We start from the raw sequence: 13189 nt of genomic DNA, 5'->3' as shown, positions 1-13189 counted from the left end.
TTGCTCTCCTGACCCTCACACTGCTGATTTCTGTCAGCTTTTGAGCAAGCCCTTCATGCAGCTGTTTCATGGCACGATCTGCTGGAAAACCATCTCCGTTCAGGGACAGAGCAATCTGCTCTTGTTGTTTCCCTGCAGCCCTGTAACATGGTACTGGCATGGCAAGCAACATGCCAGAGGTTTTGTACCGAGTTTGCAAGGTCTCAGGAACGCAGCTTGTGATGGCCACACTGCCTGAGCTCTTCTTGACCTACCTGCAGCCTTGTTTCACCCGGTTTAGCTATAACAGCAATTATTCTAATTAACCAGGTAACCATGGCTAATTTTTTTTATGCTTCTTTATCTTTTTATGCTACCATCATGGTTTACAATTGTAACATAATGAGGTAGTATAAAGAAACACAGGCCTGGTATGACAAGAGGACTTGAGAAGTGGAGGCATAGGATGGGGCATGAAGGAGAACAGGCATGGGACGACCAGAGATGGAGCACAGGCTGGCACTGGCTGCCCCACGCTGCGAACGACCAGTAAAAGAAATGCGGACCTGATGCTGGACAAAAGTGGTGTCAGTGGTAACTAACAGGACCTCTGTCTTTCTGCAATAATTAGATCTTGACTAATAAGATTAGAATGTCAAGGGTGTAATTATACTAAGAATAAACTCTTGGCTCTCTCTATATAAGGTGTGCTTCCTTTTTGCCTATAAACAAGACTTTGAGCGTTAACACTGCTCTCTTCTAGAGACTCATCACCCTTTATGCAGGCATCTCCTCAGCTACCACAGCATCACTTCTAAGCACAAGACCTACAAGGCTGGCCCTCCAGCAGACAGATCACTGTTCAGGCCAGTACTTCTGTTTAATCTAACAGACGCAGCACTTCTCTCCCTATCTTTGCAACATCTCTTTCAGAAACTACCAGACGATGTTTCTCCCAGATCCCTCCCCAGATACAGTGGTGCCTGTGTTTCCACAGCACATCGCTCAATGTCTAGAACAACGACTCCTGTAAAACCCATCACCAACGCATGGCATTTGTCAGATGCATTATTGGGATGCCTGGCAGAAACATTTTTCCAAGAAGTCTGATGCTATCTTTTGCCACAGCAAGACAGTCTGCAGCTTTCTAAACAAAGGAAGCCAGTTCTTTTTACATCCCAAAAAATCACATCAAGACATTATTTGGGAAGCAGCCTTTTGCAAAGCATTTCTAGACATTTTCCTAATATATTCAATGCCGTATATGGGCTTTGACAGTGCCTATTTAGGAGACTCAGCACAAGCCATGTTCTCTGCTGTCTCAGCACTACAGCTGGGTTCAATATTTCTTGCAGCAACCAGTTTATTTCCTGGAACCATAGTTTGGATCAGGATGAAACTATTTGAAAATTCAGGTCAAATGCCCCGAACAGGTTAGCATTAAAAAAAAAACAAACAAACCACAAACCAGATCTGGGCATCTCTCAGCCCAACACCCTCATACCTCACCTCCTAGCTGTTGCTCTACATGAATTGCTGTGGAGCAGCAGAGTTCAAAGCCTGCCTCTATATCTTGAGATCACAGTGCCGCGAGCACTGTCCTTTGAAATGGGGGTTCAAGTCCCCTGGGACACAGTAAGGTCTTCACACCCACCCCTTCTTCCTGGGTCAATGTTCTGGCCACAAGGATAACGCACAAGCCTGTTCACCTCTCACTGCAGCTTCTGTGACAGTGCCTCAGTTTAACCCTCCATTTCCCTCACTTTTTGCTAAATAGAGAAAACATGTGTTTCCTTTTTTACCAAAAGGAAAACTCAACATTTTTTTTCCATTTAGTGAGAATAATTGGAAAATATAAAGCTCAACACGAGGCTTTTTGGCTGTAGGTTCAATTGCTAAGCCAAGCACAATTGTCCAGCCTTCCTGCAGACATCCTGAACCCAAGGCAAGGAAAACCCCTTGTGACCTTTTTCAGGTGAGAAAGTGAAAAGTCCCTGAGCTGCCTTAGATGGGGAAAGCAGAAAGCCTGGGCAAGATTCACTGGCAACTTCAATTTAAGAAGCCAACACTGGAAAGAAGGAAAAGAGTTTGCTGCCAAATGCTTCCGCATTGCACAGCCTGGTAAGCACCCACGTGGCTTCCACCTGCAGTCTTCACTGTGATCTCTAATACAATTTCAACCATTTCAGCTCAGGCTAAGGAAGCACCATCCGTTGGCTTGTTAAAGGCATAGCTGTGATGTGGCTAACGAAGATGTCCAAACACTTCTCTCCCACCTACCTAGGACCCTACGAAAAGCTACCTAGGACCCTAATTTCTGGCACCTCCACTTCTGCTTTCCTCACCCTACTTTGTATTTTGCATTTTGAACATTTCCTCTGCCCACAACATTTTCTACACCGGAGTGAGCTCCTTTGTAAATTAAATCCTTCCGCTGAGACCCAGCCTGCAACCCTTTGCAAAAGCAGGTCAGCTAATGCATACTGCTGCCCACTTCTTTGCACAGCCCCCTCTGGCAATACCCATAGGATTTTGCAGTGCTAGGAAACACTGGCTCACAGGTGGGTAAATTGTAGAGACCGTGGTAAACAAGGGAACACCAGAGAGAATAAATAACCCCATGTCGGACAGGGGGAGGTTTGGCATAACTTCAGCTGCTGTCTTTAACATTCCCTGTTGTTGAGCTTGCAGAGGCTGCAACCCAACAGCTCCAGCCACCAATTCTGCCTGCTTATATAAGGCACTTGATAATATAGTACCATTTAAAACCCAGGCTCAGCAACACGTTGTGGAATTCCTCTGCAACATTTCAAAGCTCCTGGGCCCTGACAACATCCACAGAGCAGGACAAAACACTCCCAGCTGGGTTGGACCCTTCTGCCAATAAGTTCAGCTGGCTGCTGAACAGTTCACTCCTGTTGGTTGACTGCTACTTTGCCAGTGCCCTTTCAATGGTTTTATGGTGGCTTAGCCTCCAGAGAGCCAGACCTCTTGATAACAGATTGAGTGATCTGTCCTCACTTTGCTGACTGCAGCCACCAAATCCCAGGGGGTTGCATGCCCTGTTGTCACAAAGCCATAAAAAAAAAAGTCTCCTGCCTTCCCATTCAAAACTGGAGATATTTTGAATTTCTAGCTGATAAAAATGAAACCCAGTGGGGGAAAAAAATCACAAGACGGGCCAGGGAATGTTTTTTCCCAAAAGGCTGAGTTTCATCAGCTGGAGAGACAGGACTAAACTCAGCAGCGAAAAAGATCATCACAACTGAGCTTGTAAGGGCAGCAACCACCGTTCAAGCAAAACTAAAATGTTTCTCTCATGGCTTTGCGTATCTTTGCCAATAAGGAGATGTTTGAACTCCTCTCCTAGCACAGAGCACTTGAACTCAGTTGCATAAACACAACCCACCTCGCTGACAGGCATGCACAGGGATGTAGACTGACTTACTGCACAGCCCCACCAGCTCTTTGCTCCCTGCAAGTTAGGCAGTTCATGGGGCAGCAGAGGCTCTTATTTCTCCCAAGGATGAGCAAGCTGGGACAGCACTTTCCAATGCAGCTGCATTTTCTTGCCAATGCATGGAGGAGGTCCCACTGATCAAGGCTTTCCCCTTCCTCGGGAAGGAGGAAGCCTGTTCCAGCCCTTTTCCTGCACAGCCGCCTGCTTCCTTTGCAGGCTGATGGGAACAGGGCCAGCGCTCAGCTGTTTCCTTGCCCCTGACAGCTCCCCAGGGGAGAAGGGACAGCACCCAAGCCAGCAGCCACGTCCTCCTTTGTGCCACCCGGGACTTATCTATAATGAGAAGAAGCTCACAGCAGCAAGCTTTGCAAAGTAGATAATGCAACAAACTGGTGCCTTGTACTTCTCTGCACAAAAGCCCTGGACACCTCCCAGGTGATTCCAGGACCTTCCCCCACGCCAGTCCATGAGGCAAATGGCCACATTAAAGTCTTTACCTTCCTAGCGCTTGACTTTAAGGCTGCTGTCTCATTAACAGCACATCCAGATCCTAAGGAAAGGGGCACATCTCCTCTGCCACAGACACCAGAGTTTGGATCCTCCTGAAATTCAGCATCCCTCTCATTCCCTGTTCACACTGGGGCTGTCCTGCACTGAGGCTGGCACGCAGAGATCACCCTGCTGCAGAAGGCTCTCAGTGCATTACTCAACCAGCATCACAGCTTCTGAGCCACTTCTTTTGCTGATATGCTTTCCCTCACAAAACTTCTAGCTAAAACAAGACGCTACCGCAAAAAGTTTTCAACTAAGCTCAGCCTCAAAGGGAGGTCAGTGCCAATATGCCTTGGAAAACCTTACAGCCCCATTTAAAACCTTTAAAAATGCAGCCCAAAGATCACAGAAAAGGCAAAACTTTTGATCCTCTCCTTGTGTACACACCCATCTAATATCACTGTTTTCAACCAAGCTATTCCTGACTTAATGAGATAGGCAGAGAACCAAGTGACCTGTTTTACCATGTCATAGGACCAGTCTCTCAAAAAACTCTGTCACATCTCACCAAGAGTAACGGTAGAAACAAGAACATGGCTCTCAAATACAAGCAGAAGTCCAGAAACAGAGGTTGCCAACTTGTCTTTCACTTGGATGCTCTTATTTCTGGTTGCTAGTTACTGTATCTTTCTAAGAGTCAGATGCCAGTACTTCCTAGGTCTCCTTTGCTTTCTGATCCAGCAGATCAAACATCTGCCTCCCTAAAATACGCACTAAGGAATCATAGAATCATAGAATGCTTTGGGTTGGAAGGGACCTATAGAGATCGTCTAGCTCAACCCCCGAACATACAAGTCTGGGAAACCTTTAACTCTTACTAGCATGACAGATGATGTAAAAGGCATTTTTGCAGGCAGGCCTGTCTCCTAAATGAGGGCACATACCAGGGAGAAGAGAAATATGCTTGAAAACTGCCATATTCTAACAAAGCCTACAATTTATAGCAGCAATTACAAGTCGGCATCACTCAGAGCAGCCTCAAGGTTGCTCTAAACTGCACTGAGGATAGGGTAGAGGAACACAGGGAGCTTCAAATCCCCTCCAGCCAGGACTCAGTATCACGCTGTTGACCATCAACACAAGATGTTGTTTGCACCAAGGCATTTGCTGCTGTGCTGAAACCAAAAGCTGCTCACAGCAATTTTCCCATGAACACTTCTAATGAGGAAAAAGAAAACTGGCAGATGAGAACATAAGCCAGGGAGAAACAACAAGCCTTTCTCTTCTAAAAGACCCTACTTAGAGAGAGGGAATCTACAGGCAGGCCTGAAGAAGCCAAGGGAAGAATATAATTTCTCGCTGGGGACATGCCTCTGTTTTTCAGGAGCTATCTCATCATGTCACCACAACCTAGCTGCAGTGCTGCGGCTGCATGTCCTAAGTGCTTGCAGTACCTTGGAAGAAAGCAGAGTTTCACAGAGGTCTGATTTCAGAGCAGCGGCTCTTCTCCCTGCCCCACCACACTGCCAGGCATCGTAAAGCATCGAGAGAAGGTGCCATACCTGTACGTGACATGCACTGCAGTGCCAGGCTCATCTCTCTCCCAAATCAAAGCCACTCTGTTTGGAGACTTTTTGACATGTTGATCCAAGCAATTTACTGTAAAAAAAAAAAGAGAGGTTTAAACAAAGATTGATCATATGCAAGGTGCTCTGTAAACTTAGCTTGGTCAAGCGTAACAGCAAGCTAGCATAAGATGAAACATGATTTATTAGCTAGCTAGCCACAGACTCATTTGTAACAATGGGAAGTTGTTCTTTACAGTGACAGCATTGTAGCACTGGTAAAGCTGCCCTTTGCCATATCTGTAGTACACAAATACTACAAATACTATATTTAATTGGTACAGCTGCCTTAGAGATGGCATCCCCACAAGAGGCCTCAGCTGATTCAGCTCAGCTTAGCTCTTCTGGCTAAGCTTAAACCAGCCCAAATCTCTCCCCTGCTCCCAGCAGCACAAAGACAAGACACTCTTTTGATGTTTTTGCTCCCCAGAGCAGCATTTCACTACATAAGTCTGACAGACTGTCTTCCCCAGCTTCCATTTTTAACACTGCATCATTTGAATTTTCTAATTAAAGCTCATGTGAAACATTTTTATTCCAGGGTATAATGGAAGAGCTGAATCTCAGCTAACTGAAAATATCTGAAATTTTAGGATCTAGGGTAAACTCACGGAGTACAGACATCTACACATTACCAGACATCTGGGAAAGATGAACATGTCTCAAACTGTGTGCTACACCTCCTAGAACTTGGAATGTATAAAATTACCTTCTGAAGGCGCATCTCCCCCCTCAACAAAGAGGTAGAGGAAACCTGAACAACTACATGAGCTGCTCAAGTGGACTTAGGGAGAGCACCCCTCCTAAAAAAACTTCTAGAGAATCCACCCAAGAAACCTGCCTGTATGTTCAGCAGCAACATGCCTGACGGTTCGAGATTAACCTTGCAAAGTGTTAATTCCAAGCCTAAACTAGGCTTTCTTATTTCATTATAATCTTCCAAAGGCAGATGCTTTATTTCAATAGACAACTGTTAAAAACCTGTCAGGCACATTGCTGCATAACTCAAAGAAAACCCTTAAAAAAATGCTGAGTTTCAGATATTTCCTGGAAACATTAATACTGGCGGGGAATTATTTCATTCTTCCAGATAAATTAAGTGTAACGGAAGCTGCCTATTGCTGTCGCAATTTGTAAACTTTAAACTGCAGCCCAGGAGTTGGCTTCTGCTGTTCTGTGATCACAGCTGATTTACACCACCGCGTGGAGGGTGGGAATGAGCCCCTAAAGATGCACAGAGAAATCCCTCAGAATTTGGCACATTTTATTACAACAACAACTGTCAACCTCAAAAATATAAAAAAGCGCTCTTCAGCGGTTTAAAGTCTTTTATTTTTTAATGTAAATTCCTGCAGCAATACTATAAAAACAGAATCATAGAATCATTTAGGTTGGAAAAGACCTTTAAGATCATCCAGTCCAACCATTAACCTAGATAAAGCCATTTCTGAGGTCATCCTAATACAGTACTGGAGGACAAAAGCTCTAATGGGGAATGCTTTAAGCCGTTATACACTGGTCTTCCGTCCACAGGTAATTGGATCTGCTGTGGCTTGGTCCGCTACCCTTAGCAACTCCCACCTCCAAGCTCATTCCAGGAACACCCTAATGTATTGCGCCACGCTACCGTAAATCACATTAACAGGAATTCATTGCCCAAGAAGCGTTTCTGACTTGTGAGCAGCCATACTAGCCTCCAGGGGGAATTTCTGTTGCAGCAAGCCCCAGCTGAGCCAAGTGAGAGCTTTAGCTCTTTGCTCAGTAAGAACGGACAGGTGAACCAGGGCCAAATGCTATTACTTCCTTCCTGATCTTAGGCTTACAAGAGCCTTTTGCTCATTTTACAAAATAGAACTTAGTGATCTTCCCCTTACTGCTATACCCTAATGGTTTCTCTGTCTGTCTTCTTGCCTCCTCAACAATGGATGGAAACGATACATTTCGGTAAGACGTTCCTGAGAACCTGGTGCCTTGGAAGTGCAGTGGTTTGTCGGGGTATTTTCCTGGCCAGGAGTTATAGTGCCATAAACCCAGAAGTGCTGAAGCTCACAGTTCCCCCAAATCCTATCGCAAGGTATCCCCAAGCAAAAAGCAGCAGATGACTCAGTTGCCCACAGTCCAGCTGTGTTGGGAGACAAAGCACACAAGATGCTCTGGACCTGAACTGTTGCCATTTTTCTGCAACTAGTTCAAATCAAGAAATCGAAGGATAAAACCAGAGCCTCCTAGCAGAAAACTGGCCACTCAGCTGTGGCCAAGTACCAACTTCATCACGCTTTAAAAGAAGAAAACCAGCAATAGCAAAACTGTTTAATTCTGTGCATCTGTGTTTCAGTGGTCTATGATTACATTTTTTTACCTATGCAAAGAAAACTAAGTAGTATTTAGTGCCTGCAGAAGAACCAGACCCAAGATATGATCTAAAATCAGGCCCAGCTGATTTCAGACACGTGCCCCACGTGGGATCCAGAAGAAGTTGCTGATGCCACTCTACAGAGGAAAGAAATGGATCCCTGACAGTCTCTGTGCTCAGACAAGATCTTCATTTCAATAGGAATCAATGAAAACAGAAGTCTGGATAAAATCCCTCTCATTGCTGGGTGCTGGAAACAGGCCTGTACACACACCTCCATCAACTTGGGATCCACTGCTGGGAATCATCTCCTGGGAGGAGATGCTCCCCTGTGTTCTCTGGAAGACCTGAAGAGGTGTCGTGGTTTAGCCCCAGCCAGCAACTAAGCACCACGCGGCCGCTCGCTCACTCCCCCTACCCTGATGGGATGGGGGAGAGAATTGGAGGAGTAAGAGTGAGAAACACTCCTGGGTTGAGATAAGAACAGTTTAATAATTGAAATAAAGTAAAATAGTAATGATAATAATAACAATATAATAATGATAATAACAATATACAAAGCAAGTGATGCACAACGCAATTGCTCACCACCCACCGACCGATACCCAGACAGTTCCCAAGCAGTGATCGCTGCTCCCTGCCCCCCCCCCCCCCCCCCCCCCCCATTTATATAGTCAGCATGACATCATATGGTATGGAATAGCCCTTTGGTCAGTTTGGATCAACTATTCTGGCTGTGCCCCCTCCCAGTTTCTTGTGCACCTGGCAGAGCATGGGAAGCTGAAAAGTCCTTGACTAGCATAAGCAGTACTTAACAACTAAAACATCAGTGTGTTATCAACATTCTTCTACTAAATCCAAAACACAGCACTATGCCTGCTACTAGGAAGAAAATTAATTCTGTCCCAGCCGAAACCAGGACAGGAGGGTTTGCTCTTTTGCTGTGAAAAAAGGTGGCCAGAGATGTTACAGTGCCTGCACTACTGACCCGCAGTCTGGTGATTCAAGCGCTCTCTCAGGAATGGGAAACGAAGTTAAGAAACGTACATCCCTGTTAAAAGACTTCACCACCGCGTTGTACCCTAGACGGGGCTGGAGCTTGCTCCCACTGAATGAAGCAGGGCCACAGCACAGAGGAGCCTTCAAGGCAGATACGGGCAGGCAGAAACTCAAGAGGTAGTTTGGACTGTCACGGCAAGTTTGCCTCTTCCTTCATGTAAGTGGCGAAGTTGGAGGAAAAGACCCAGCTCCTCGTTTAAGAGAGAAAAGGTGCTGCAGCTTCCCCGATAAAAGACGGGGATTCGCGCCATCCACCCCCTTTGGTCCACCTTTGCGTCGGCGCTGCAGAGCCCACCATGGGACCAAGCAGCACCCCGCGGCCGGCCGGCGGGGCCCAGGGCGGCGGAGCCGAGGCCAAGGCACCCCAGCCCTTCGGCAGGCCGCCTTCGTCCCGCCTGGAGCCGAGGAAGACGTCGGGGCTGAGGCAGGGTTTCCGCAGAAGCCATGGGTGGCTGCCGGAGAGGCAGCGCCAGGGCGAGAGGCTCAGGGTTATCCCTGCCTTCGGATTCTCTCCCCGCTTCCCAGCATTTCGCCACGCCCGGCAGATTCCCAGTTTTGCCGCCCAACCGAAATCCTCGGCTCTTCCCCCCAGAGAGGGGCTCTGGCGCAAACCACCCCGCTGGGAAACCTCCCGGCCAGCCCGAGGGGCAGAAGCGGGTAGCACCGGCGGGCAGGGCCGGCGGGGCGGGGCCCGGGGCGGCGGGGTCCGGGGGATGCGGGGGCCCGGGGGGTGCGGGGGCCCGGGGACGCCTTACCCGAGACGTTGAGGCGGCCGCCGAGGAACCATCGGGCGGCGCCGGCGGCCGGGCCGGCCTGGCAGGCCGTGTGGAAGGGGCTGTCCCAGCGCAGCACCCCCCGCGCCACCTCCGCCCAGAAACCGGCGGGGTCGCGGGCCGCCCGCTCCTGCCAGTCCCGGTACCCGCCGGGCGGCAGCGCAGCGGGGGCCCCCGCGTCGCTGCAGCGGCGCCGGGCGGCGAACGGGAGCCGTCCCGGCGGGAGCGGGCGGCTGAGGGCGCGGAGCACCCGCGCTCGGGCCGCCGCCAGCGCCATGGGGCACAGCCCTGCCGCAGCCCTCGGGGCCCCGGCGCCGCCCCCGGCCGCGGAACAGCCCCCGCCCGCCGGGAAAGACCGCCCGCGGGGAGGGGCTGCCCCGCTGCGGCGGCCCCGGGAGCGCCCCGCGGCCAGGGCCACCCCGCACCCCCGGGGAGGCGGGGGAGCCCCACGCCCCGAGGCAGCCCTGCACCCCCACGGCCCCGGGAGCGCCCCAGGAGACAGCGCTGCACCCGCGCGGCCCCAGCATCGCTCCGCACCCGGGGACACCCCTGCACCCCCGGGAGTATCCCACACCCTGGGACGCCCCTGCAACCGTGGGGCCCCGGGAGCGCCTCTCGCCCAAAGAGACACGCCTGCACCCTCACAGCCTTGGGAACACCCCTCGCACTCACACAGGTACACTCCACCCAGAGAGACACCTACCCAAATGCACCCCTGCGTCCACGCAGCCCTGGGAGCAACCCCCCTGCACCCCCGCAGACACCCGCAGGGATGCACCCTGCGCGAACGCTACCCTGGGAGTATCACCTGCGCAGACACGCACCCTCATCACCGCAGACGCAGGCGCCCAGGTACAGCCGTGCACTTTAACACGCTTGGCACACACGCACGCTGTCCCATCAGCAACGGTCGTGTGTCACTGCACGCCTGGACACCAGCCACAAAGTCAGCACAGCACGGTCCTCAAACGGCGTGCCCAGCCCCTGCACAGAGACAGTGCTTGCCCTCACGCGCTGCCACGTGTCGTACCCCTGTCCCCTCTTTGCTCGAAATGGGGTAAGTCTGTCTAAGAGTGTACACGTCCACCATTTGCTTGGCAGCCCTGCGAGCATCGTCATTACCACCACGTGGAGCTCCTGGCTTTGGTACGGCAACACTTCTTCCTCTGTCTTAATCTCGGCACCAGATTTAACCCTGAGTTTACAGTGCAAACCCTCAACAACGAGCAGCGAGATTTTGCAGCGCGTAACGCAGAGCTTCTTCCCCGTGCATAGCAGGGACATCTTTGCTGGCATGAAGAAACTAATTCTTTCAGGCAGTTCGGTCCAGCCTCCCAGCACAGAGTTTGAAAACTCATATTAGAGCGGCAAGGTCTGGGCATCCTTAAGAAGTGCCAAGCTACCTGAGCGCCAACTCAGCTCACTCCCAGAACTTGGGCAGACAAAGTGCATTTCGTGTTCAAGATTAAAAACTTGAACCTACTCTTTATGCTAAGCTGAAGCTTGTTCTGGCACTGGTAGAGACAAGTAATGTTTTCTGTGAATTTTTCCTATCCTAGAAGTATCACCAGACACTTTATCTAGGTAAATAATACAGATTTTATCAGGATTTGGATTTCTGGCACTTCTGACCTTTGCAGCTGTGTTTTACAGGTAATGTACAAGAATACATATACTCTTAACTTCCTTGTAAAGTTGGCATTACGGCACTGCTAATACAGTTCGGTATTCCTTTCCTTGTGTTTTGAATGCCAGTGCTTCAGTTTGCCCAAATGCCAAGTTACAAACAGCAACGCGTGTGCCACCTGCTGCCAGGTGGGAGAATGGAGAGCTCATCGGCTTTTGCTTGGCTTGCTCAAGGGTTGCTCAAAAGTTTCCTATCAGATATTACTTATATGCAAACCACCCCCCCCCCCAGACGCCCCCCCAGGATTTCAGAGGAATGCTTTTCACAAAACAAGCAAATGAGTTGCCAAAAAAACCACGAGCATGAATTTAAATTTGCAGACCGTGAAATCTTCTGGGAATGGTGCCCTTCTCTGGTTTTCTTCTACATAAGGCTGATTTTCCTTTTCCACCACCAAGTTTTATTGTCCTCATGCTTCACCAGACCACTCCCCACCCTCAAGTTTTCACTGTCTTTTTCCTCAAAGAAAGCCATGTCCATCATCAACACAACTCAGATGTAATCCAGCCTGGAGGCCACCAATCTCCCCATTCAGCTGGGCTGCTGGGCAGGATGAGCACAACCCCAAATCTTCTTTCTTGCCTCCAAGAGAGCTGAGGAGAGGGGAGATGAGTCCCTGAGGTTTTGGGATGCCTACTTGTCCCAGCTATGACTTTCTGGTGGTGAAGGCTGGCATCAGGCTGTTGACTTTTGAAAGCCGATGGGGGTTACAGCAATTCTCATTATTAAGTATAGCACTTGCGTATGCCAGGAAAGGCTGGCACTGGATAAAAGACAGGTTATGGAATTGCTTCCTACATTCACTGTGTCTCCGTTTGGAACACCCTCCTGGCATTACAGAGTCCAAACAGTGATGTTCAGCTCTGGGGAAGTCCATTTACAGTGATCTGCAAATGCCACCTCTCTATGACAGCTCCCAAAGGCTTGTGGCTGCCAGGGTAGAAGTCATTCCCTGCTGCAGCCAGGTCCTCTGGCACAGCCTCCTGGGCCAGCCAGGCAACCTCACTGTCCTGCAAGAGATTTTAGCAGCTAACAGGATCACCTGCTGAATAGCTGCAGCCCTTGGCATATATTATGGGTCTTCTGCGCTGATATCATGACAGACACTGATGAACCAAGCCAGCAGTGGTTTGAGTAAGGAGTGAGTTTGGCTGCGGATATCTGTTGATAAAAGCTGTACCAAAAAAAAAAATCAAAACCAAACCAAAACAGAAAAAATCCCCCACATCGTTGTAGTCGTATTCCTAGTACTATGAACAATGTTATTTATTGGCCTCATCTTTGATTCCTGCCAAGATTTACAAGACTTTCTCAATGCAGTGTACAAGCCCTAGAAGTGCCAGCATAAAGCTGAACACAGTTAAAGAGCACCTGGCATCTTAGCAAGCCTGGGTGGCTTTTCCACATCCATCCCTGGCCCACTGGAGGCAGTTTGAAACCTCAGCCTTCAGCTGAAGCCGTCCTGGTTAGAGCCGGGACTCCACCAGGCAGGTTAATCCCAGCCACAGCCTCCACACCACAGTAACTCTCCATGGGCTCATTTTGCATTTACCCCACAGACCACCTCTTGCTCTCCCTGGTAAGCACCAGGCCTGCCCTACTGGTGAGAGTGAGAATATCAGGGGATTTCTGCTTGTGCCCCTCTCCCAGGCACAGCTACCCTACGGGCACGCACACCAATGCCCTCTGACTGCTTTGCTTTGCCTTTCTATCTTTTCTATCAAAGCAGGAATTTGACACGAGTTACATTTCCCAATTGCT

The 13189-nt window shown here is 49.5% G+C and overlaps 1 protein-coding gene across 2 annotated transcripts in view; it reads right to left on the bottom strand.

The window, feature by feature from the left end:
* ACSS1 (acyl-CoA synthetase short chain family member 1) overlaps positions 1-10018 on the bottom strand; it is a 33409-nt gene extending 23391 nt beyond the window's left edge. For both annotated transcript variants that reach the window (XM_075707511.1, XM_075707512.1), the window contains exons 1-2: positions 9724-10018; positions 5494-5590 (exon numbers count right to left, since the gene is read on the bottom strand). In XM_075707511.1, coding sequence (XP_075563626.1) covers positions 5494-5590; positions 9724-10018 — 392 coding nt within the window. The remainder of the gene's footprint in view (positions 1-5493; positions 5591-9723) is intronic.
* Between the last annotated feature and the right edge of the window lie 3171 nt (positions 10019-13189).

Source organism: Pelecanus crispus, chromosome 3 (genome assembly GCF_030463565.1).
Source record: "Pelecanus crispus isolate bPelCri1 chromosome 3, bPelCri1.pri, whole genome shotgun sequence".
NCBI lineage: Eukaryota > Metazoa > Chordata > Aves > Pelecaniformes > Pelecanidae > Pelecanus > Pelecanus crispus.
This window is presented reverse-complemented; position numbering and strand designations above follow the sequence as displayed.